Source organism: Vombatus ursinus, unplaced genomic scaffold, assembly GCF_900497805.2.
Source record: "Vombatus ursinus unplaced genomic scaffold, bare-nosed wombat genome assembly UNPS02014816.1, whole genome shotgun sequence".
In the NCBI taxonomy this organism is placed as follows: domain Eukaryota; kingdom Metazoa; phylum Chordata; class Mammalia; order Diprotodontia; family Vombatidae; genus Vombatus; species Vombatus ursinus.
This window is the reverse complement of record NW_020954594.1, coordinates 24,760,234-24,787,429: the sequence shown is the minus strand read 5'-3', so window position 1 is coordinate 24,787,429 and position 27,196 is coordinate 24,760,234. Positions and strand designations below refer to the sequence as shown.

The window sequence follows — 27,196 nt, the reverse complement described above, 5'->3', positions numbered from 1 at the left end:
CAAACATAAGTGACTGGGGCAGCCAGAGACAGCACTAAGGAAGACTCTCGGCCTCCAGTGCGGAGCAGCACTTTTCACAGCAAGCCCATCCATCTGACCACAATGGAAGCTTTTCCAAATTGCTAATTAGCGGGGGTAGGGGCGGGGTCTGACCTTGTTCTCTTCCCTAACCGCCCCAGTCTCCCGCCCAGCCTCCCGCCCCCTTCCCGGCAGCCTTTGCGCCAGGTCTCTCCTCTCCCCGCCCCCGCCTGGCCCGGGACAGCTTCCCCAAGATGGCTGCCGACAGTGAGGTGAGGCCTCTGGCCCCCCTACCCCCCCGCCTCGGTCCCCTGTCCTCCACGAGCCCCCCAGGCTGTGTCAGCTTCCCGGGGCTCAACCTCTCTCTGTCTTTTTCTTCCCGCAGCCCGAGTCCGAGGTGTTTGAGATCACGGACTTCACCACCGCCTCCGAGTGGGAAAGGTGAGTCGCCGCTCCGACCCCGCGGCTTCCTCGTGCCCCCCGTCCCCGCACCCTCCGCGCCCCCCGGCGGCCAGGAGAGGCCCCGGCCCCGCTGCCGCCTCGACGCAGGGCCGGAGCTCGCTTCTGTGCAGCCCCGGCCCTGCGCGCCCCGATCCAGCCTGGTCCGTACAGGCCCACCCCCCCCATCTCCTCCTCCTCCCCCTCCCCCCTCCCTCCAGCCCCTCCCCCTGTCATCCCTTCCCTTCTCCTCCACCTGTCATTCCCTCCCTGCCCCTCTAAGGCCATCCCCCCCCCCGGCCCCCTCTTCCCCTGCCTCCCCCCCTTTACCCCGCCCCAGGCTCCTCCCGGGCTGCCCCTCCCCTCTTCGCCTCTCCCCTTCTTTCAAACCCCACTCCCCTCCTGACCTTGCTCCTCTGTACCCTACATCCCCTCCTCCCCAAACCCTCCTCTTTCCAGGCTGCGCCTCACCCCGTACCCCCTTCCCCCCAAGCCTCCCTCTCCCCCTTCCAGTCGGGCCACTTTCCCTTATTGCTTTCGGGGAAGAGGAATTGGAGTTAGAAGGAACTTCCAGTTTGGAATCCCACTTGTTAACTTGCATTACCTGGAGCAAGTCACTTAACCTCCCGGTAGTTTTATCTGCAAAAATGTGGAGTTAACTAGATGCCTCTTAAGATTCCTTCAAGCCCTAAATCTCTGTGTGATCCTTCTTGCCTACCTCTACAGCCTATCAATTATCCCATAGTTCTCCTTGTTTTAACATCTGCAGTTGCGTAATTTACCCTGTGGCTATTTTATTTTTCATTCAAAACTCATTTTGTTCAAATTTATAATCCCATATTGCTTTTCAGAGTGGTGTGTTGAGTGCTGAACTTTTAGTTTAAATCCAAACCCTTTGTGACCCGAGCAGGTTACTGCACCTCGTTTCCTCGTGTATAAAATGGGGCTGTTAATTCTCGTACCTGCCTCACAGAATTTTTGTGAAGAAAGTACTTTGTAAATTGTATATAATTATTGTTGTTCTTAATTTCCTTTTGGTATGCCTTTTGCAGGAGGAGGTGGACTTTCTTCAGATGACTGTTGGATTTTTTTCTTTTCCCTTTCAGGGGATTCAGAATGACCTTAAAAAAATCCTGCAGTCTTGCTTGCTGAATGCTTTCCTTTGATTTCAAGTTCTCATGCAGCTATGGATAAAGTACATTTGTCCTTCCTGCTGCTGCTGCTGCTGCTGTTGCTGCTCCTGCTCCTGCTCCTGCTCCTCCTTTTGCTTTTGCTCATGTCAAACCCCAGTAAACAGTTGGGACCTAACTCCTATATTATTGAAACATTTGGAAGGTTGATTTTGTGAGTAGCTTTGGTTTGGTTCAGGTTAGGGAATTTCTCTGTTCCCTGTTATATATTTTAAAAAGGGTTTTTTGCCTAACTTGCTTTCAGTTTTAATCTTCATGCAACATTTCAAGAACTGTTGGTTAGGAGAGAGAATGAAAATTACTGGTGAGCTGGCATTAGTCTCGAATCAAATGCAAAAGATCCGTCCTAGAATGTTGTATAGGATGCCTCCAAAATGAAGTCAGAAAGACATCACTCATTTATTGAGTTCTTATGGGATATCCAACCCACACTAAATAATGTTGAGGGAAGAAAGAAGCACAAAGCATGATCTGTAGAATCGAAAGCTTATAATCTATTTGGAGGGATTAGAGTAAAATACAAATATTTCACTTTTTACTAATGCAGTTTAGCAGATGGTCTTTGAGACTCGATGTGGCTAAAAAATTCATTACCTTTTCAACAACCTGGTGGTAAGTTAGTTTCAGATTTTAGCCAGTAAGTTTAAACTATGGAGTGCTCAGTAGAAATGTAAAAAAAAAAAAAAATGATGATTATATGCTGCAGTCATTAGAAAAAAAAAAATGAAGATGAGTCTTGAACAATGGATGAGATTTAGATAGGGAGAGGAGATGAAAGGTGAGATTTGGGGAGATGGGGTAATAAGGACACCTGCTTTACTGAAACAGAACTTATCTTAGTGGAGAGAAGTGGTAAATAAAGTTGGATAGGGTAGAACCAGATTATAGAAGGTTTTTTAAACCATGTAAAGAATATAGGCAATGGGGAGTCTTTGCAGGTTTTTGATCTGTGCTATAATAGCATGAAAAAGGTGTTGTAGGAAGTTTATTTTTCAGTGATATGAAGATTACATTGGAGGAAGAAAGGAACTGGAGAGGCAAGGGGACGAGCTTCAAGAGATTGTTGCCATAATGGGGAACTGTACCAGGCAGGTGGCAGGATAAATGGACTAGTGGGAAATGTATTTCCCTCAAATAGAATATACATTTCTTGAGTGTTGGGACTTTAATTTTTGTCTTTATGTTTGTGTTTGACACAAAGCAGGTACTTTAAATGTTTGTGAATTAAAGATTGTTTACAGATTGGTCATAGAATCTGAAAGTATAAGGACTCAAAGATGAAGCCAAGGTTTCATGACTTGAATGGTGGTGCCATTGATGGAAAAATGTGATAGTTGGAAACGCAACTTTTGGTAAAGAGCTTGAGGATGGAAAGATTTTAAGTTGAATTTAAAATGATGGAATATTCATGCCAAGTTGTCTAGGCCTGGAGGTGAAGAGTTAGAAATGGAAATCACTTGTCATTTAAAAAAAATGAAAACATTTCCCCAAGCAAATATACTATAAATTGCCTTTGCTGATTTATTAGACAATTTTGGTACTTACATAGGAAAAAAAAATAACCTTGTCTTACAAGTGTGGACATTAAGTTATGAGCTTATAGTAGGAAATTTGCTTTTGATTTTCATAGTGAAACTTAGCATAAAATTGAAATTTTAAAATATTTAGGAAATGTATGTCCATTAAGAAGGAAAGACTTTTTTCTGTCCTTGAGATTAAGTTTTGAGTGATTATTTTCCTCTTAAAACTTATAGGACTTCGCAGCTGGGTGCCTTAGTGGATAGAGCACTGGCCCTGGAGTCAGGAGGACCTGAGTTCAAATTCAGCCTCAGACACTTGCTACTTACTAGCTCTGCGACCCTGGGCAAGTCACTTAACCCCATTGCCTAGGCCCCCTCCCAAAAAAAACCCAAAAAACCCTTATAGGAAATATATGCCTTAGAATTTAGCATAGTGCCTCAAACCTTGTGGGCACTTAATGCTTCTTGATTGGTTGTTGAGTATGTATTTTTTTAAAGGTTAAATAGAAGCACATACCTTCTTTTAGGGGAAGAACTGAGGAAATCGTTTTCCATTTTTCTTTTCAGATATCCCTTGTTTTTGAAATTTATAGTCTACATTTTTCAGAAACTAAATACTACTAGAATGATTATAAATGACATTTTAAAAGTTTTTACTGTTATTCCATTTATTGATTTCCATACCATTAATTCTGATTTATTTTTCACTATTTTTATTTTGCATGCTTGTTATTCTTTGTTTTGAAGGAAGTCAATTTATATTTTGTCAGTTACCTGAATCATGAGCTTAGAATCAACATATTAATCATGACCAATAATCTTTTCACAAGGAGACAACTACATTCCGGTGACAAACTGTAACCTAGAGTTTGTCATTCATTACTGCTTTATATCAGAAATGCAATCATATATCAGAAATGCAATCATATATATATGTACACACACATGCAGAGTTCACTGAAGTAAAAAACTTAATGTCTTAAATTATAATTTTGTTCAGTTCTCCTGTGCTCTTCTCAACAATAGATTTTGGCTCAATGCAATATTGCATTGTATTGCATCATACGTGTTCAATTGAAAAACATTTATGTTTTTCTAAGCTTGGGCGTTTAAACTTTAACTTTTTTCAGGTCTTTATTGATGAAAGCATTTACTTTTTTCCTAATCTTATTCTTCGTAATCATCATTTGGCTCCAGTTTTATAAAGTAAATTTATTTACCACCACTGATCTTTGGGTATTGAGAGCAATATCCATTTGCTGGTATTGCTGATATTGTGCTTCTTACTGGTCAGAAACGAATACTAACTTCTGGAGATCTGGTTATTTAGTAGTTAATTGAGATTAGGTTAGGTAGTTCAGTGTTTAAATCCAAGGCATACAGTTTAAATTGAAATTAACTTTGGGAGGAACTGACTGGGCCTGTTTGGCTAGACTGTGGAGTGTGGGAAGATAGGGCCAGATTGAAAAAAGGCTTTAGAAACCAAACTGGAGTTTATATTTTATCCCAGAGGCAGTTAGCAATCTTTGGAGCTTGAGTAGGGAAGTGAGATAGAATGACTTGTACGTAAGGAACACTTTGGCAGCTGTGTGGAGTAAGGACTGGAATAGGGGAAGATTTGAGGAAAGAAAACTAATTAGGCTATTGCAGTGATCCAGGTTAGAAGTGATGAGGTCCTAGTATGTGTATGAATAGTGAGAAGAAAATAGATAGGAGAAAATTGTGACTGTAGAAACACAAGATTTGGCAATTGACTTTTCTCTCTCTCTCTCTCTCTCTCTCTCTCTCTCTCTCTCTCTCTCTCTGTCTCTCTCTGTCTCTATCTTTCTTTTTCTCTTTTCTCTCTCTCTCAAACACACACACACACTGAGGTTAATTGTGAAGCTGAGATTAATAAGGGAGATCTCAGTAAATTGATCATTGGTTCTTGAAAAGATAAGTAGATTATTCTTTCATTTTTGTTTCTATGAGAAAGGAATACTTTAGGTAGGCTTAGCAATGCAGTAGAAACCAAGGATCTAAGAATTAGTGGTTTAGGGGAATTTGTTTAATATCTTTATGGCCCATTTTCCTCATCCTTTAGTCAGGATAACAGGATTAGACTCTTTTTTAGGTAACTAAATGGTATCTTAATTTAAGAATTCTTTCTCTTTTTAAAGCAGAATAAAGTATTCTGGGTTGACATGTTTGGAAAGTATTTTTTTTCCCTCCTAGGTTTATTTCAAAAGTTGAAGAAGTTTTGAATGACTGGAAACTAATTGGAAACTCAATGGGAAAGCCACTTGAAAAGGTCAGATTTGCTATTTGCCATATTAAAAAGCACTTTTTAAATTGTCATTTGTCAAAATAATCCTTTGTATCTTTAAAGTTTAAGCTATTTAAAGTTATGTGTAATCTCCTCTAAACATTTCCTAATGGTAATTGATTATAGTCATATTTAAATCTCTCCCCAAAAAATACATGTTAAGTGCTTGTGAAACATTAAAAAAATAAAGGTTTATACAGAATGCAAGAGTTTGTGGGTGATTTTTTTTTTGCTTCCTTAACTTTCGATGTGGAGAAAAATAGTAAAGACTTCATTCCTCTGTTTTCTCTACTGGATATTAGGGATATATTCATCAGAGTGCTTTCATTAGTTTAATTAAGTAAAGGCACTTAACAGTTTTTAGGACTGAGCTTTTTGTTTGACTATTTACTCATTGACTATTTTGATGTATTCAGGCGTTTCTAGCTTTGTGACCCTGGGCAAACTAACTTACTCTCTAAACTTCGTTTTCTCCTTTTGTAAAATACAGATAATAATAGCACATAATTCACAGAGTTGTGAGAATCAAGTGAAATAAAATACGTAAAGTACCTTGTAAACCTTAAAGCTCTATATAGATTCCATCTTTTATGTGTATTTGAGAGTGTGAGAATTAAGAACTAAGTTCTATAGTGGAAAAACTACTTTATAGCGGAGGTGAAGGGAGGGAGAAAATGTAGAACTGAAAATAAAGTTTAAAAAAATTTAAAAGTATTTAGCAGTCCACACCTCAGTTAAGAAGATAGGTAAGCAAAGCTAGGTTTTCTGCAGATCAATAACACCTTTTACAGGCAGAACAAAAGTTTCTTATAAAATTTTTATTTTATAGCAATAAGTAGAATTTAGAGAAGATAGCCTTTCCTACCTTAAGTACCTTCTTTTTAGTGTTGTGTTTAAAATACATTTATTTTTAAGAAAAATTACATTAACATAGAGATTATGTAAACTATTATAAAAGAAAACTGCTTATATCTCCATGGAGATTTTAGCTGTTTGAATTTCAGATAGATTTCCTAATATAAGTAGATTAGACTACTTAAGATGCTTAACCTCTTGGGCAAATATCTTAAATGTAATAAATTAATGTTCATGTTTTGGTTATGAGGTTAGTTTTAGTGCCTTATTGAGGACTCTAGTGCTTTAAGATGTTGTAAAACTCTTTGAAAGCTTCAAATGCTGTATTTCCTCTGTCACCACATGAACTGGAGCAGAAAAATAATACTTAGTAAAGAGTTTTAAATAATTTAAAGAATTGACCCTTTGGAACAAATTTAGTTGACATGTAGAGTAAGGTGGTGTGCCATAAAGAATGTCTTCAAATTGTGGCATAAATTTTAAAATTTCCTTAAAACTCTGCAATGTAAACCTAATATCAAATTTTAACTATTTAAACACATTCAGAAAGTTTTAAGTGTGTACCAATAAAAGAGATTAAATTACATATGACCAGGGTGTGAATTGTAGACATTAATCACTCATATTCAAGCAAAAGCAGAGAAAGGCAAGTCGAATATTTGTAGGCTCTTTAATTATACTCAATACTATTTAGACCAAAGCTACTTAACCTAGAGTCTGTAGTCACCTGGATAGATTTCATGGAGTCTGGAACTGTAATGGGGAAAAAATTAGTTCATTTTCACTGACCTCTAGCTGAAATTTAGCCTTTCCTTCAGTTATGAAATTTTTTTTATTAACCATTCTGAGAAGGCATCCATAAATTTTACCAGACTGCCAAAAAGGTCCATGACAAAAAAGTTTAATACCAATTTAGATGCTTATGCTACTAAGACCTGTTTTGGGCTTCATAAATTGAGAGGGTAATGGAAGACTCAGTGAAGTTTCAGAAAAGCTTCATGAAGTTCAGTGATGGATTGAATGGAGAAAGGATAGTGAAGTAACTCATATTCTAGAGCTAGAGAGAGAGACAGAGACATTGGTTCTTACTCCTTTTGAGGATGAATTTAAAGAAAGTTTAATTTAAACTACAGTTTAATGGATTTAGGTTAGATAAAAGCTTATTCAGAGACAAGTTTTAAGTGCTAGTAAAATTCTGTAAGGGAAACTTTGGAATTTTCCTCTCAAAATCATTAAAAAAGGACAGAATCTCATCTGTCCGTGATGGTATAGATATGACCCTGGGTAAATTGAAACTAACATTTACAGATAACCTTTTAGTCCTATAACTACATGGTTTTATATATGTATATGTAGTACACATATATATGTATATATACACACATATTTCTTTAAAGTAATTTTTATGAGCTGTTAAATCTGAAGCATGCAAAGGAGAATCAGCTATGGTTGAGTCAATGTTTCTACATTTTAAATCTCACTGAAAAAAATTTATAGGGAGAGAATAATTAGTATTAGGAAGATAACATAAATAAAAAGTTAAAATGAATACATATTTTTCATACTCATTAAATGCGTTGTGTTGATATTTACCGTAGAATTTAGAATCTCATAGAAATAATGACAGATTAAAAATAAATTCGAATTATAGGTTTACCTTGCTTTGAGGAAACCCAGAAGTAAGTGACAAAATAGAAAGTTAAGGGGTTGATTAGTTGTGTTACAAAATAAATTTTTGTTCCTATAACTATAATCTACAGGAGGATTAGATGTTGGTTTATGGCTCATTTGATGTGGCTAGTCTATCATGAAGTAGAGAATTGGAGGATAGAAAAACTTGAAGACCAATCAGAGGTAGAGATAATAAAAATCAAAGGGACAGCAGGATTAAGTTAAATAGAGCTTTTTAAAGAGTACCTTTGTTGTGCAAATTGAGTAAGCAATGTGAATTTATTGTCATTTTTATTAATTTTACTCTTTTAAGTAGTAACTAAAGCTTTGGCAAGTTAATTTCAGAGAAAAATTTGAGCATGTCTGTTAATTTGCAATGGATTTTTGGCAGCTAGATAGCATAGTGGGCCTTGGAGTCAGGAAATTCTACCTCACTTTTTAGCTTTGTGACCCTGGGGCAAGTAATTTATAACCCCTCTCTGCCTCAGTTTCCTCATCTGTAAAATGGAGATAATAATAGCATAGTGCTATGAGGGTCAAATGAGACAGTAATTTTAAAGCACTTAATAACACATTGCTGGTCACATAGTGCTATATAAATGTTAGCTATGATCACTGTTATCATTTATTCCATGGCCATAAGTGTTGGTATTATAAGCAGTTTGTTCTAAAATTCTTAAATAAAGCAAAACATAATTTAGAGAAACAGCCTCTGTAATCTCAAGTATTTCCTTTAATGTATTTAAAATGCTTTTTTTTTAAAAAGGAAACTTATGTATCAACAAAAATATTACTTAATGAACTTTTGCAAAATAAAACTATTTAGTGTTTCTGTAGATAATTTAGCTGTTTAAACTTCAAGTAGATTTCTTCTGTATAGTGCTTTGCAGGTTCAGACCCTTTTTACCTTTCCCCTTGTTGTTCCTCTCACTCTCAGTTCCTCTTCCATGTTTTGGAGCCATGTACCTTAAGATGATCCAGTCTAACCCTTTCATTTTACCTATGAGGAAAGTGTCATAGAAATGAAGTAACTTTGTCTAAACTTGCAAGGTAGTAATTGAACAAGTTAGGATTTGAGTTCAGGACTTCTGAGAGCTACAATGGAGGGCTAAACAGTTGGTGGGAGAGACTAAATATAATGGTTCTTATACACATGGGGTTGCGACCCACAGTTTAAGAAGCGGTGAAAGAGTTGCAAGTGGAAAAAGTTTAAGAATCTCTGGTAAAGTATAATTTAGTTCCCGATTTGTTGCTCTGCTGCCCAAAGTAATTAATATCTTTAGGAACTACCTTACTTTGGGGATTTCTCTGGCCTAATAGTTTAGGTAGGTTAGGTTCTTCAGTGAGTGTCTGATTAAGCACTTAAAAATCAATTGATTGTATCATACCATGATGCTGAAATCGGTGTTCGTGATTTCACTTTCACCTGTGAAGACTACAGCCCTGCCATTTCTTTTCATCCTTTGAGATTTTTATCTCTGTACTTGTTCCCTATCGATTGAATTTTGGAAGTTTTCTTTTTTGTCTATTGTTTTCCCAGTAGCACAGTGTCCAACATATAGTAGGTGCTTAATCAGTGCTTTTTGAAATAATGAATGAACGAATTCTTGCCTTTCTGTAAATCTGTCAGAGTTCATCCAAGTAATATACTGGAGGTTTTCCTTTATTTTCATTTCTCAAATGTACCGCTTCAACTGTCTCATTGTCCCTATATAACTAGTCATTTCACTTTTCAGTCATAGGGGTTCTTGATAATTTCTTAAGGTGTTCTTCAAAGGGAGGCCATCTATATATAATAGACATACATAATAGACACTTAAATTTTTAAAAAAAACATACATAGTGGGAGACCTAATAAGGTTATTTTCTTTTTCCAAAACATGCTCTAAAAGTGACATATCCTCTTTGCTCAGGTGCGTTTTAAAATCAGTATTTTGTGCTGAAACATTTTTACATTTTGATTTCATTAAAAACAATGGTAGGCAGTGCTTTATTTCCTTATGACTTTTATTTTCCACTTTTGGCTTTCATTTTCTACATTTTGTTTGGTAAGAATATTATACTGGATTATATATTCGGGGCAGTCTCTAACTTATAAGTGGTTTGTATTCTACTCGATGGCTGTTATGGTCCCTTCCAACTTTCAAATTATCTGATTCTGACTTGGGATAAATTTTTCCAATGTTAAAAATGATGTTTAGGTTAGGCTACAAAAATAGGTTTTGCCTATACAAGCAGTCCATAACTTAAAAACATTTATTTTTATTTTTATTTTTTTAGGCAATTGGGGTTAAGTGACTTGCCCAGGGTTACACAGCTAGTAACTGTCAAGTGTTTGGTCTGAGGTCGCATTTGAACTCAGGTCCTCCTGACTTCAGGGCTGGTGCTCTATCCATTGCGCCACCTAGCTGCCCCTTAGAAACATTTCTTAGAAAAGAATAGCTAATCTACCTGGGAGTTCACCTTCCTGATTGGTATGACCAAAAAATACTTTCTTTTCCCTGTTGCTGTCTGTTTTCTTTTACTTACATTTCTGCCAAAATTAATCTAACTCTGTTAGAGCTATTACCCTTCACACTTGCTAGTGGCTGGAGCTGATCCTGGCTTGCTGTCAAAATTGACCGCCTTAATTTCGAGGTCTTTGCCACACACGCAAAAAAGGAGTTGCTATGTTTTTGTATGTCTTATAGGTATTTTGCTCCTCCTTTGATCTTTTTGAGGTATAGGCTTAATAGTGATATCTCTGTGTTCCGCCTACTTTATCCTTCCAAGAAAGCTATCTGGAACTGGAAGAATCCCAGCTCCAATTGCTGAGGCTATAGCAGAAGGAAATGTGATTCTGGAATTGAAAGTTGGTGTTTGTAATAGAAATGGATCTTGTATTTTCAAAAGCTTTTTCTTCATCTTTTGATATAATCACTTTTTTGGTTATCTTGTTATTCATATGGTTGTCTAAGTTCATCATTTTCCTAATACTAAATTAATCCTGAATTCCTAGTATGAACCCATCCTGGTCATAGTATATGATCTTTGTGATATGTTGTTTTAATCTCTTTAGCTAATATTTTATTTAAAATTTTGCCTCTATATTCATTACAAATCTATAGTTTTCTTCCCTGGTTTATGAATAAAGACTGTAACTGTATCATAGAAGGAAATTTGGTAGGATCTCTTCTTTTGCCATTTTTGCAAACAATTTATGTACTATTAAGATGAATTCTTTGAATGTTCTATAGAATTCACTTGTAAATCTGGTCCCAGTTTTTTTTTTTAAATAAGCTGGAATCCTTTCCAATAAATTCACAGGTGAAATAAGGATATTCCTTGTCACCTCTTCTGTTTGATATAGTACAAGAAATACTGGCTATAGCAATAAGACAAGAAAAAGGAAATGAGGGAATAACCATGGGTAAAGATGATAACAAAATTATCACTTTTGGCAGATAAGATGGAATACTTAAAGAATATGAAATGGTCAACTAAAGTTAACTGAAATAATAGCTTCCTCAGACTTGTCTAATATAATGGAAATCTACACAGATCATCAGCATTTCTATATAATGCCAATAAAAACTAGCAGGAAGAAATAAAAAGAGAAACTTGATTTAAAATTATTACAGGAAATATATAAAATACTTGGGAGTCTACTTTCCAAGGTAAATAAAAGAACTACATAGATACAAGTATGACAACCATTTACAGAAAAGCATAAATAAATGGAAAAATATTAATTGGTTATGGGTAGGATGATCCTATACAATAAAAATGACACTATTACCTCAATTAATTTGCTTATTCAATACCATACCAAACTGCCAAAGAATTTCTCTATAGAACTAAGAAAATTAATAACATATTTATATGGATTTAAAAAATCAAGAATATCAAGAGAAATGAAAAGAAATGTAAAGGGAGCCTAGTAGCGCCAGCTGTCAAACTACACTGTTGTCCAGTTCTGTCACATCCGACTCTTTGTGACCCTGGCACACAGGGTGGACCATAGCACACCGGGCCCTTCTGTCATCCACTATCTCCCAAATTCTGTCCAAGCACATATTCATTGCACCAAACTATACTACAAAGCAATAATTATTCAAAGAATTGGTACTGATTAAAAATAAATTGATGCAGTGGAACAGATTAAGTGTACCACTTACAGAAGCAAAATATGTCTAATACCTTAGTATTTACTTAAACACAACAACACCAGCTGCTAGGATGAAGACTCACTTTTTGACAAAAACTGCTGGGAAAGTTGTACAGTGATATTTAGATTTAGACCAATAATACTTCACACTTATTCTAAAATAAGCTCCAAATGGATACATATAAGGTCACATCAAAAATTAGAGAAACAAGGAAAAAGTTATCAGATCTTTGGATAGGAGAAAAGTTTATTACGAAACAAGGGATTGAGAGGATCACAGATAAAATGGATAATTGTGATTACATAGAATTGAGAAGTTTTTGTACAAACAAATCTAGCAGAGCCAAGATTGAAGGGGAAATAGTTAACTCTGATAAAAATCTCATTTCCAAGATTATTTGAGGAACAGATTCAGTTATATGAGAAAAATAGCCATTCCTCAATTGATCAATGGAAGAATATGAACTCAACGACAGAAACCCAGATGATAGCTATATGAAAAAATACTTCCAATCACTAATTAGAGAAACAAATTAAAATCAATTCTGAGATCCAGCCTCACATCCATCAGAGTGGCAAAGAAATTTTGGAAGGGCTATGGGAAAACACACATTGATGCACTATTGGTGGTACTGTGAATGGGTATATCCATCTGATAAAGCAGTTTGTAATTATACACTAAAAGTTACTAAAGAGTGCACATCCTTTGTTTCATCTGTATTACTGCTAGATCTGTACCTGAAAGAGATCAAATAAAGAAGAAACTATCCTTTATGTACAAAAATATTTATAACAGTTCTTTTTGTAGTGGCAAAAAACCCAGAGCTGGAAACTATAGGGATGCCTATCAATTCAAGAATGGCCAAATAAATTGTGGTATATGAATATGATGGGGTGCTGTTATACTGTAAGAAATGATGAAAGAGCTGATTATTGAAAGATTTAAATTTATGTGAACTGATGCAGAGTGAAATAAGCAAAAGACCAATTCATATTATAACATTAATATAAAAATGATTGCAAAGTCTTTTATGAACTGACAAAGAATGAAATGAGCAGAACCAAGAGAGCAATTTATATACCACCACTAAAATAAACAATGTTGAAAGCTTTAAGAACTATGGTCAGTACAAAGATCTTTCATGATTCCAGAACTGATTATGGAAACATGATAATACATTATAGAGGTGACATTTAGAGTATAGAAGACACGTGCACATGTGCACACGTGCACACACAGCCATTGAGGGAATTTGTTTTGCTTGACTGCATATTTGTTAAAAGAAAAAAAAATTAATGGGTTGGGGACATAGGAAGGAAAGAAAATAGATTCTGTTAAGTAAAAAATAGAAAGATTGGGGGCTTGCTCCCGTTATAGAATGTGTGCACTTTCAGATGAGATTGTTTTATCACTACTTTTACTTGTTTTATTTTGTTATAAGAGACCTCTCAAAATGTGGGATTAATCTGTAAATATTTGTAAAGGTAAAATCAAAACATCAATAAAATTTTAAAAAAAGAATTACAAGTTGGAAATCCTCAATTCTTTTGTAGTAACTATTAAAAAAGATATTTTGTTTCTATAGTAATATTAGTACTCTATTATTTTGTAGCCTAACCTGAGAACTTAACTTGGAGAAAGTCCAAATTTCAGATAGCTGATTTTCTGATTAACTTTCAGAACACAGCATTTTTGAAAGTTAGTTAGAGGGTAGACATGTGGGACAGAGAAGAAGAAAGGGAAGAAAAGCTTCCTTTTTCCCAGTAGCAAGGTTCATTGTTATCAAAATTTAATTCGGTGGCAACTTGAGTCTTTCCCTGCCCTAGCTACTGTAATCTTTTTTCCTTCTCAAATTGTTTCTTTTTCTTCCACTCAAAATTCCATTTTCTCAGGGCTGATGATTTCTTCTAGTTGTTAGGAGGAAAGTTTTCTGATAAAACTAATTTATACAAAGGTTTCATGTATGGCAGCTGCTTAACTTCAGGAGAGAATTTAATAATAGGACCAACCTCTTGTTAACCCCAATAAATCTGATAGAATTTTTCACATGTAACAAAAATGAAGTAAAAAATTGAGACTGTAATGAGAAGTAATTTGGCGTACAGAGGCTATCAAATAGTCTTGGATGATAGGATTTAAAACTGGGAAAGAACCTTAGAAATTATCAAATTAAAGAATCTTAGAGTTACAAAGGAACTCAGATGCAGTCTATTCCAACCCATACCTGCACAAATGTCCTATATGTAATATGCAAGACAAATTGTCACCCACTTTGAAGACCTGTAAAGAGATGTTCCAAGTTGAACCATTAATGGTAACTCTTTCGTTCCAGCCATGTGACCAGTTCCAAATCGTTTTTATACTATTGTCTAGGACACACATTACTTTTTCTGTAAGAATAAGATGAGAGACTTTCCAAAATACTATGCCAAAATTGAGCTAAACTCTCTCTCTGATATTACTTTGAACTGCCAGTTCAATAACAAAAGAGCCGTCAAAAATCAAATGGAGGTTAAATTGGCATAACTATTTATTGATTAAGCCATGTTGGCCCTCTGTGATGACTAGGTGTTTTATAATGCATTCTAGATTTCTGCTAGGAATCGAAGTTAATTCCACTGGCTTATAGTTTAAAGATGAGTTGGAATGCAATTATCCTGACTCTAGATTTAATGCTTCATTCATTATATTTTACTGACTGGCCTTATTTAAAGGATTGATACAGGAGGGAAACTTCTCAGGATGCTTTTACTTTTCAGTGTTTTCACTTCTGAACCTAGAGGTTTCTCTAAAAGTCTTAGGGTTTTTTACTACTTGGCCTTTGTTTACCCCCTCCCCTCCCAGCTGCACCACTGTGTACCTTGGTGACACTCAGGTTATATCTGCATTCAGAAAGAATGAGGGGCTGGAGGTGCAGCTACTAGAGTAGTGGCAAGGTCAGTAATGGCAACTCGTCTGTCTTGGTAGTTATTAAGTAAGGAACAGCCTGTGATTATATTTACTTAGTTAAGCATTTAATATAATTGTTTAGATTAAACTAAGGGAAAAATGTCTGATGCAGGCTTGAAAATAGGAGTGAATGAATGAATGCATTAAAAAGCGTTATGTGTCAGGTACTGCTAAGCACTGGGGATACAAATGTAATAATCAAGACAGTCCCTGCTCTCATGGAACTTACGTTGTAATAGGGGGAAACAACATGTATAAGGAAATGGTGGCCAGGGGAACTGGAAGGCAAGTTTAATTATTAACTCTGCTTCTTAATACCAGTATAACAAGTCACTTTCCCTCTGTACCAGTTTCCTTAGCTGTGAAAGATGAAGAGGTTGGGCTAAATCAGTGGTTCTTAGAGGGACCAAAAGGGGCCCCTGAGAGCCTTTCATGGCAGTCATGAGATGAAAACTATTTTAATAGTTAAATTAAAATGTTTTTAATTTCTAATATGATAAGTATCAATAGATATAGCCTACATAAACAAAGCTCTTTGAGGTCCTCACCGTCACTTTTAAGAGTGTAAAGGGGTCCTGAGACCAAAAAGTTTGAGAACTGCTGAACTAGATTGATGATGACTAAGGTCTCTTCTACTTCTAGATAGTCCTAAGTGCTTTCATTAGTTTGACCTACTCTAGTACTTCTGCTATGGGTAATTTTGTCCTGTTTTAGTTCTCTAGCTGCCCAAGCTCTAGACTCTGCTCTGAGGACTAGTTTCTTTTGATTACTACCTTGACTTTGTCGCCATTTCTATAGTTATTGCTATAGTTGTAATCTTGTTACTCAGGCATTGATAATTTTGTGTTGAGCTATTTTTTATATATAACTATGGGAAAGTAAAGGGGCAGCTAGGTGGCACAGTGGGTGGAATGCCAGGGACTCATCTTCCTGAGTTCAAATCTGGCCTCAGAAACTTAACCAGGTGACCCTAGGCAAGTTACTTAACCCTGTTTGCCCATGAAATGAGCTGGAGAAAGAAATGGCAAACAACTCCAGTACCTTCGCCAAGAAAACCCCAAATGTAGTCACAAAGACTTGGACATGACTTGACCATACAACAACAAAAATGTGAAATTATGTACAGATGTTATTGATAGGTGATATTTAGAGTGGTAGTATGCCTCTCACGCTGTCTTAATTCTAGACCTTATTAACTGATGCCTGGATTATTTTTTTAAAATTTTTATTGATATCTTTTATTTTTGTATTACCCCTATCTCTGAATGTTCTTTCCTATTCCCTTATCCAGTGATCCATCATTTGTAACAAAAAAAAAAAAGGTCAGCAAACCTAACCAGCCTGTCACTTCAGTCCACCAGTATATGATATAGTCCCCATCCATAGTCCCCACTTCTAAAAGAGAAAAAGACTGGCATTTTCTCATCTCTTCTGTAGGTCAGGGTTGGCCATTATTATTACATATTTACATTCTTTTTCTTTTATTTCTTTTTTCTTTCCATTTCTATTTTCATTGTGTATATTATTTTCCTGACTCTGATACTTAAATCTGTATTTGTTCACATAAGTTTTCCCATACTTCTCTGAATTCAACACGTTCATTGTTTCTTATGGTACAACACTATCATTATTTTCACCCAATTTAGCCATCACCCAATTTAATGGACATTTTATGTTGTTTCCATTCCTTTGCTATGACAAAAAGTTTATGCCTATAAAAGAAGCCTATAAACTGGATTTTTCACTTCCGTTCTCTCTCTTCTCAATTCACTTACTGTCAGTTTAATCTTCCTGATACAGTTTTCATTGTATCTCTTCTGCTCAGAAACCTTTGACCTAGATGTTTGATAGGATAAAGTCTAAAATCTTAGTCTAGCCTTGAGGCCTTCACAGTCTACTCCCTACCCTTATTCTTATTTTCTATTAGTTGTCTTCATCAAATACCTGTGCTCCAGACACTATTCATTGTTCCCTCTGGATATGCCTCCTCTAACCTTAAAAAAAACCCTTACTTAACCTTTCCATTTCCTTAAGTTGCCATCCTTTTTCTCTTTCCTCATTCACTGCCAAGCCCCTAGAAAAAGTTGGTTCTGCTTCCACTTTCTCACCACTAGTCACCTTAAACTCAACTCCTTATAGGTAAGGCTTCTGACCACCAGTCTACTGAAACTGCTTTCCTCAAGGTTGTTAGTATTCTCTTAGCTACTAACTCTAATAGCCCTTTCTCAGACTTCAAATTCCTTGACATCTGCAGCTTTTGACACTATTCTCTTCTATTTTTCCTCCTATCTTTCTGACCCGTCATTCCCTCTCAGACATCTTTGTTAGTTTTTTACCTGTCTCAGCCCCTAAAGTGTGCATAATTCTCAAACCTCTTCTTTGGACCAACTTTTCACTACACTTTTCTTTGATGATCTCATCAGTTCCAATGAGATCAGTTCACCTCAATTTGCACCCCTAATGTTTCATAAATTCAAATCCTTCATCACTGTCTCTTCTCTCTTGTTCAACTAAGCCTCAACTCAGTGTGGCCCAGTTAGATCTCATCTTTCCCCTTTAAGCTTTCCGTCTTCCAAACTTGGGTTTTTCTCTGGAAGGTACCACCATTGTCCCAGTAACTTGGGTTCATAAACTTGGAGTCCTTGGATTGGAGGAGGGAGTTTAGGCTAGAAACAGGGTTAGATTGTTACAATAATCTATGCAAGTGCTAGTCAAGATGTGTATTAGGGCAGTATCAATGGTAATTTAAAAAAAGGACATGGATGCAGGAGATACTGTGGTGTTAGAGTAGATAGGACTTGAGAAATTACAAGTGTAATCACGTGAAACACATTTCCATGTAAGTCATGCTGTGAAAGAAAACACAGATGACCCTCTCTCCTCCCCCTCCCCAACTTCTCCCAAGGAAAGTAAAGAAAAAGTATCTTCAATATGTATTTAGGCTCTACCAGTTCTTTCTCTGGTGTAGAAAGCACCTTTCATCATAAGTCCTTCAGAACTGTCTTGGATCATTATATTGCTGAGAATAGCTGTGTTACTCATATTAGATCATCATACAACATTGCTGTTACTGTGTACAATATTCTCCTGGTTCTGCTCATTTCCCTTTGCATCAGTTCATGTGAGTCTTTCCAGGTTTTTCCGAGAGCATCCTGCTCATCATTTCTTATAGCACAATAGTATTCCATCACAATCATATGCAACAACTTGTGCAGTCATTCTCCAGTTGATGGACATTCCCTCAATTTTCATTTCTTTGCCTCCGCTAAAGAGCTGCTATAAATATTTTTGTACATATTTTTATTTTTTATCTCTTTGGGATATAGACCTAGTAGTGGTATTACTGGATCAAAGGATACACATGGTTTTATAGCCCTTTGGGCATAGTTCCAAATTGTTCTTCAGAATGGTTGGATCAGTGTACAACTTCACCAACAGTGCATTAGTGTTTTATTTTTCCCTTTTCCTCTCCAATGTATATCATTTTCCTTTTCTTTCATTTTAGCCAATAGGATAGGTGTGTTGTGGTAGCTGAGTTGTTTTAATTTGTATTTCTCTAATCAAGTGATTTAAAGCATTTTTTCATATAATTATAGATAGTTTTGATTACTTTGTCTGAAAACTGCCTGTTCATATCCTTTGACCATTTATCAATTGAGTAATGGCTCTTATTTCTATAAATTTGTCTCAGTTTTCTAAATATGTGAGAAATGACAAATGACAATGAGAAATGACAGGTCTTAGAGAAACTTGCTGTAAAAAAAATTTTTTTTCCACAGTAATGATTACTATATATTTCCCTCCATCCTATTTTCCCCCTGTTTATCCTACTCTCTCTCCTCTTACCCTGTCCATTCTCAAAAATATTTTGCTTCTGACTTTTACCTCCCCTAATCTGCCCTCCCTGCTATCAGCTTCCCTTCCACCCCCCACCCCCCTTTTCTTATCCCCTTCCCATCCTACTGTCCTGTATGGTAAGATAGATTTCTACACCCAACTGAGGGCATATGTTGTTCCCTCTTTGAGCCAGTTCTGATGAGAGTAAGGTTCATGTAGACCTCCTCCCCTCCCTCATCTTCCCCTCTACTGTAAAATATTTTTTGGGCCTCTTTTATGTCAGATAGTTTACCTCCTTCTACCTGTCTCTTTCCCCTTCTTCCAGTGCATTCCCTTAATTTCAGTTTTTAGATAATTATCCTATCATGTTAAACTCATAACTGTGCCCTCTGTCTATGTATACTTCTTCTGACTACCATAATAATGAGAACATTTTTAGGAATTACGATCATTTTCCTGTGTAGGAATGAAAACCATTTAACCTTATTGAATCCCTTATTTTTTCTCTTTCTAGTTTACCTTTTTATGCTTCTTTTGAGTCTTGGATTTGAAAGTAAAATTTTCTATTCAGCTCCAGTCTTTCCATCAGGAATACTTGAAAGCCCTCTGTTTCATTGAATGTCCAGTTTTCCCCCTGAAGGGTTATGTTCAGTTTTTCTGGGTAGGTGATTCTTGGTTGTAATCCTGCTCTTTTGCCCTCTGGAATATCATATTCCAAGCCCTTAACATAATACATTCTTTCAAGGAGCTTATCTGGGAGAAGGGTAGAAACAATGTACATACTATAGATATTGTGTCACTTAACGTGAGTTGTAATGGAGTAAAGGAGAAAGCTCAAAGTGAAAATTTTAGGAAGGAGACAGTACTTTCAGCTGCAGTAATTAGATTAGCAAAGCACATGGAACTTGTGTTAAACTTTGAAGAAAAATTATTCTTAATGACAGAAAAGGAGAAGGAGTGCATTCTGGACATGATTAAAAAGGACCTGGGCTAATGCCTTAAAGTAGAGACCTCATGATAAGGTTGAAAGGTTCATTTTAGTTGTAAGGTAAACAAAGTGAAATAAAATGAAATAAGACTGGAATAAGATGTTGGTATATTGTGAAGGGTCTTAAATGTATAGCTAAAGAGATTATATTTTATCCTAGATCCAGTTTTTTAAGAGGTCAAGTGACATGGTTGGATCTGTGCCCTAAGGTGATCATTTTGGCAGCTGTGTGAAGGACAGATTAGAGGGCAGCCAGGGGATGCTCTACCATTTCCTTACCTGTCTTGGACTACAGTTTCTTTCAGCCCTTTAGTTTGAAGACATTCTTCTGGTTTAAGAAATAAAATGGGAATTTGGTTATTCACGTTTTGTTCTGTGTTCTTATAACATTACACCACCTTCCCTGAGCACTGGACCAGCTTGTCCCTTCCTTCTTGCTCTCTATGTATTGGATATGCCTTTTAAAAAGCACTTTTTGCTAATTTGAACATTTTTCACAGGCCTCGGCTTTAGACTTTTTGTACACTATTCTTTCAGGTTTGTGCTACTTTTTAAAAAAATTTGTTCTTGGTTATACGTTCTTGAGTTCATTGTATATCTATGTTGGTTTTTTTCCCTAGGGATTATTTTTTATTTTATTCATCATATTGTCAGAATTTCATCTTAAGCAACTCTTCTTAAGCTGTGTTCCCTTTTAAAGTCTTTAGCCATAGTAATGGCCATCTCTTTTTCATGGCTATAAATTTTTTGAAAACTACTTTTCCTAAATTGTAGGTTGCATGTTTAATTATCCTCAATATTTTGTTCCTGGACTTTTATGAATATGAAGATGACAATCAAGTTTTCCAGATCCCTTTATTTCTAATTTGTGAATCAATTCTTTCTTGCTCAGAATTGTCTAGAATAGTAGTTCCCTTCATTGCTTTCTGAACCTTTTGAGAATACATTGTTTATATTAATATTAATACTTACATGGTGCTTTAAGGTTTACAGAGGCCTTTTTTTTTCTCACAACAACCCTGTGAGAAGAAAGTCTAAGAATCTTTCCCATTTTACAGTTGAGGAAAAACAAACTTTAGAGAAGCAAAGCGACTTGACTAATGGTCACGGTATGGGTCCAGAGCTGGGCTTCAAAGCCAAGTCTTCTCGTTATATGTAAGTGCTCTCTCCACTGTGACATACTACCTTTCATATACTCTGTATTCAGTGAAATGAGGATTTTAATAGATATAAAATGAGTGTGTTAGACTGGACGAAATCCTTTTTTATTCTAACATTCTAAGAATACAGGGTTCAGAATATATTCTAAAAATAAAGAACATATGAAGAAATATGCTATCTACAGGAACTGATAAATAGAAGTATGTATAAAATAATTTTACTATATGCATCTTTCTGTGTCTCATGGTAGGCGTCGGGGCATGAGGGAAGGAGAAAAAAAGAAAATTTACATCATAATTTTGTATATTTGAATGGAATAGCAAGTTGTGCATGGTAGATTTATAGTTTCATGTATGATCATCTTTTTTATTGTACTATGTTATGGAAATGCTTGTTTTATTCCACAAATTAAAAATAAAATAAAAAAATACAGGGTGTCCCAAAATTTTTAATGCAGCTTTAAACTTGAGGAGGTACAGGTAGTATGAGTTAGCAACTGAAATTTATGAATATATGAGGTGAAGTCTCATAAACTCTGCCTTGTTTTTAGTATATGCTGTAAGAAGATAACACACTTCTTGATTGACCTTCAATAGTCTATATGTGGTCCCCCCTTTAATATTCAACAGGGAGTCCCCAGTCAACATGATGTATCTCTTATTTTTGGGAATTTCCTACCTGATAATTCTTATATATCTTTATTGTTTCTTGAAGTATGGGATGCTGCCACTTTTTTTCCAGAACATCTTTATATATTAAATATGGGATAAGAACCACAAAGGACCTTGTGCCAGTTTTAAATCCTTGAAAATGTTTTTTAGTCACAAAACTGGTTTCCTTTTTCACACTTTTTTTTTGGTGAGGCAGTTGGGGTTAAGTGACTTGCCTAGGGTCACACAACTAATGTCAAGTGTCTGAGGCCGGATTTGAGCTCAGGTCCTTCTGACTCCAGGGCCGGTGCTCTATCCACTGTGCCACATAACTGCCTCACTTCTTTTCTTTTCTTTTTTTCTTTATTCTGGGTTAACAAATACCAAATAAGATAAACATTTCCTTATGCAAAGCAGAAAAAAGAGGATTGCAAATAAAGCTGCAAATCTTGTACCACACTTAATAAAGAGATATTTGTGAACATGTAGAAAAGGAAAATAGTGATTACAGTAAACCAGCATGGCTTCTTTAAGAACAGATCATCGCAGACTAATCTTACTTCCCTTTTTTTGACAGTTACTAGACTGGTAGATCAGGGGAATATTGTAGGTATAGTTTACCTCAGTTTCAACAAAGCATTTGAAATAGTCATGCTTTACTTATGGACAAAAAAGAACAGATATCTAGGCTGGATGATAGTTCAGTTAGGTGCGTCTGGAACTGGTTGAATGACCAGTCCCATAGAGTAGTCATTAATGGTCTGATGTCAGTTGCAAGAAGTCTCTAGTGGAATGCCTTAAGGCTTGTGCTTGCCTTTTGCTGTTGAACATTTTTATCAATTATTTGAATAAAAGTGTGTCATACTTAACAGGTTTAGCAGATGATTCAAAACTGGATGGAATAGATGCCAGGCTCAATCAACTGAGCCACATTTAATAAGATGAGAGTTAATAGGGTAAGTGTAAAGTTTTATACTTAGGTTCAAAAAATCAACTTTGCAAATTGGAAGTAGTTCATGTGAAAAAAAAAAAGGAAACTGAGGCTTTTATAGAACCAAAAACTTAATACGAAGCAACCATGATTTGGTAGCCAGAAAAACTAACATAATGAAAGGAGTAAGAATGTAATAATTAATTATAGGCTAATAGGTTTAAACATAATAGTTATCCTTATTTAAAGATCTGTCATGTGAAAGAGACTTGTTTTCATTGACTTTAAGGAGCAGAACTTCACACTACTACCTAAGTGATATTCCTGAAACCCATTTTGACTCCATAATTCTCCTGCTCAGTAACTTTTAGTTACTGTTGTCTGTAGAATCAGATATGGGCTTCTATTAGGTGCTTACTATGTTTCAGGAACTGTGCTGGGTCCTGAGCGATACAAAAAAGAAAGGCAAGGAAAGGAAAGAAAGAAGAAGAAAGAAACCGTTGAGCTTACATTTTTTGGGGGAGAAAGACAAATATATAATATATGTATATGTATGACAAAGTAAATATGTAAATACAAGATGATAGTAGTTGAGAGAATCAGGAAAGGAATGTAAGAGGTGGCACTAAAGCTAAGATTTGAAGGAAACTAAAGATACTATCAATCAGAGGTGGGAAGGAGCGCTTTCCTGGTTATTATGATAACATTATCTGCAAAGGCAGAGGCTGGGGATGGAGTGTTGTATGTAAGGAATAGCAAGAAGGCCAGTTTGACAACTGAAGAGTATATAAAAATGAATCATGTCATAAGCATGGAAAGCTAAGTTAGAGCTAAGCTGTGTTAAATGCCAAACAGGTTACTTTGTTTTATAGGGAACAATCAACATTTGTTGAATAATGGTGTGACATGGTAAGACCTGCAAGTTAGGAGGTCACTTTGGCAGCTATGTGGAGGATGGGTTGGAAGTGAGACAAAGCAGGGATACCACTTAGGAGGCTTGTTCCATGGAGGCAGCTAGGTGGCTCAATGTGTAGAGTGCTTGGCCTGGGGTCGGGAAGATTTGAGTTTAAATCCAACCTCAGACATTCACTAGCTGTGTGACCCTGGGCAAGTCACTTAACCTCTGTTTGCCGTAATCCACTGGAGAAGGACATGGCAAACCACTCCAGTATCTTTGCCAAGAACACCCCATACAGGGTCATGAAGAGTTGGATACAACTGAACAACTGAACAGTGTTCTATAAAAGAGGTAAGAAGGGCCTGACCTAAATGGCTTTTCTGAGTAGAAAGAAGAGGAAAGATATTGGAGTTGTTGGGGGAAAGGGAGCAGGAATAACAAGACTTGGCAACTGATTGGATTTATGGGAGAAAGGAGAGTAAGGAGTCCAAGATGCCTTTGAGGTAGTGAACCTGAGTGACTGAAGGATAGGTAAAGCTTTCAGCAGAAATAGGGACATTCAGAAGAATGGTAGATTTGAAGGGAAGGATGATGAGTTCCATTTTGAACATGTTGAGCATGAGATGCCTATGAAACATCCAGTTCAGTGGACAGTTGGTGATACAAGACTAGAGGTTAGAAGATTGGAAATTTTATTTACACATACACACACATACACATAATCTGGGAGTCATCTGCATATAGATGTTATTAAAACTATGGGAGCTGAAAGAACTTAAGGAGGTTTATTTACATCTCAGAGAGAATCTTATTCTAAAACTCCTCTTCTTCAAACAACAAAAATAAGTTTAAGGATTTCCCCCAAAGAGCTTCATATCTATTAGGTAGCTGCAGGGGTACAGAGGTTTTTCTTTTTTTTCTGTCATATTCATTCAAGTAAGAAGCATTATTTACATATGCACAAATATACATATATATGTGTGTATATATATATATATAACATATTATTTATTCTCCTCTGCCTTCTTGGCATCCTTTTGCTTCTGAGTTTCTTTTTGTATTTCTTCTATTCTGTTATAAAACATTCCTTCTTCTTTAATAAACTTGATCAAAGAGTTGGCATTCCTAAAGTCCTTTCACTTTGTTCTTTAGCTGGGAGACCTTCTCAGTTAAAAACCATCCATAATCAATGAGTAATTTAGGCAGGAAAACATTACTTTATTTCTTCATTGTTCATAGTTTATTGGGTTTAAGTTGGATTATAGTTCTTCATGGCTATCCTTGAAAACTCTTTCCTCCATGTTGGCAGTCTGCTTATTCACTCAAGGGGTCCATGGAAACATTTGCTTTAATTAAAATTTTTGACAGATATCAGTGTGCAAGGAGTAGTACTGTGAGATAGTCCCTGCCCTCAAGGAGCCTGGGTAGTGGTAGGGCATAGAGTACCACATGAATCTAGAGAAGTATAATTCAGCGTAGCCAGTGAAAATGGTAAACAAACAAACAAACAAACAGAAAAACCAACCAAAAACCTCAAAGGGCTCTGGAAGTATTTGCAGGAAAACAGCACTATTAGCCTTGGATATCATCTTCAAAGAGAAGATCCTTGACTTAAGGATTCTCAAATCAATATTCCTAAAGCATAGGTCTGGCCATACTACTCCCTTACTCAATAGGTTTCAGGGTTCTTACTGTCTCTAAGATAAAATATGAAGTCCTCTGGCATTTGAAACACTCTATACTTTTGCTCCAGCCTTGACATCCCCTTGTAGTCACTTTGAAGCTCATGAAGTGCTCCCTCTTTCAAGAGGCCTTCCTGACTCTCTCTTCTGTCAGTGTGTCTCTCCCTGCAAATCATTTGATACTTATTTTGTATGTATCTTGTATGTTGTATCGGTCTGATTCTGAGTGAATTTTATATTTCTTTATATCTTTATATTTCTTTATATCTTTATATTTCTTTGTATCTTTATATGCAGTGCATAAAAATTGAGGAAGAAAAAAACCCTGAGAAATAGTTTATCTTTGTCCCTGTTAATACATTGCCTGTTCACACCCACTGTACAACTTTCATTTTCCATTTGTGTTACTTGCAATCTTAATTCTCCAGAGACCATAATGTTACATGATTTTCAGCCTTGTAGCTTCCTCAGGAATATTTTGGTGTTAAGACTTGGCAGCATCTCGCAGCTCGGAGTCATTGAAAATCCTGTATAATTTCCCAAATGCAATTGAGGTCAAACTCTTCCATCCTCCATTCTTGCATATTTTATTATCTGACTAATTAAGTGGGTACATTTGAATATCACAATATGGGCAATATACAGTTTTTATCCACTTTAGCATGAGTGGTCAGACCCTATCTCTTAAAATTGTTTCTGAATTAGTTTACCTTAAGTTTAAGAATAATAATTTTTAAATTATTACAAGAGCATAAATTAACAATTATTTACAATTAGTAAAAAAAAATCATGAAAATGCTTTCATTTTTCTTGATCTTTTTTCCAGTTTTGCAGATTTCATTGCTATTATTATTAACTTACTTTTAGTCAGTTTATATATTCTTGTCAGATTCTTTCTTCACATCACTTCATGTATCTCTTTATATTTGTATTCTTCATATTCTTAATTTCTTATACTTCAGTAATATTTCATCATATTGATATCAATCAGTAAGGAAGTATTTATTAGTCACCTGCTATGTGTTCGGCACAGGGAATACAAATAGAATGAAAGAATCCCTACATTCAAGGAGCTTACTTTCTAATGAAGACGGTTAGTACATATATAAGCATATACAGAATAAATATAAAGGAGTTAAATAAAGGGCAGTTTGGAAGGGAGGGTACTTGTATTTGACGGGGAGAGTGAGGAAGGGGCTCTTGTAGAAGATATTGCTTGACTTGTGCCTTGAAGGAAGAGAAGAATTCTGTGAGAAAAAGGGCTGGAGGTAGTACATTTCAGTCATGTAGCTTGGCCAGGGCAAAGACAGGAAGATGGTAGATGGAGTGTCATGGGAGAAACAAAGAGAATGCCACTTTGGCTGAATTGAAGAGCATGGGAAGGGGAATAACATAATGAGGCTGGAAAGATAGGTTGAGGCCAGGTTGTGAAGCCACCAAAATTTTATCCTAGATGCAATAGGGAGCCTCTATAGTTTTTTGAGCAGAAGATTGACAAGGTCATGTATATACTTAAGGAAAATCACTTTGGCAGCAGGATATAAGAGGGACTAGAATGATGAGAGACGAGTCAGGGAGACAAGTCAGGAATCTGTTACTTTAATATAGTTGAGAGGTGATGAAAGTCTGAATTAAGTTGGCTTTGTGAGTACAAAGAAGGGGTTGGATGACCAAGATGATGGATCGCAGTTCTGCCATTTTTCAGTTATTCCAGATTTTTGCTGTTATAAATAAAGCTACTGTAAATATTTTTTATACCAACAAATCTTTCTTTTGCTTAAGAATAATTTCCTTAGGTTATAGTTCTAGTAGTAAGATCACTAAGATGTGTCTTTTTTATTGCTGTGAAATTTTACAGATGAGTTATTTGTGGTTTTGTGGGGTCAATGAAAGTAATGCAGTGTCATCTAGGAATGAGAATTTGGAGAACTGCATTGAGAATTTTCTGTGACAAG

The 27,196-nt window shown here is 36.0% G+C and overlaps 1 protein-coding gene across 1 annotated transcript in view; it reads left to right on the top strand.

Annotated features, from left to right (window-relative positions):
- Positions 1–230: 230 nt before the first annotated feature.
- Positions 231–27,196, top strand: part of RAB3GAP1 (RAB3 GTPase activating protein catalytic subunit 1) — a 102,323-nt gene continuing 75,357 nt past the window's right edge. The window contains exons 1-3 of the mRNA XM_027835611.1: positions 231–290; positions 404–459; positions 5,381–5,456. Coding sequence (XP_027691412.1) covers positions 273–290; positions 404–459; positions 5,381–5,456 — 150 coding nt within the window. The 5' untranslated portion in view covers positions 231–272. The remainder of the gene's footprint in view (positions 291–403; positions 460–5,380; positions 5,457–27,196) is intronic.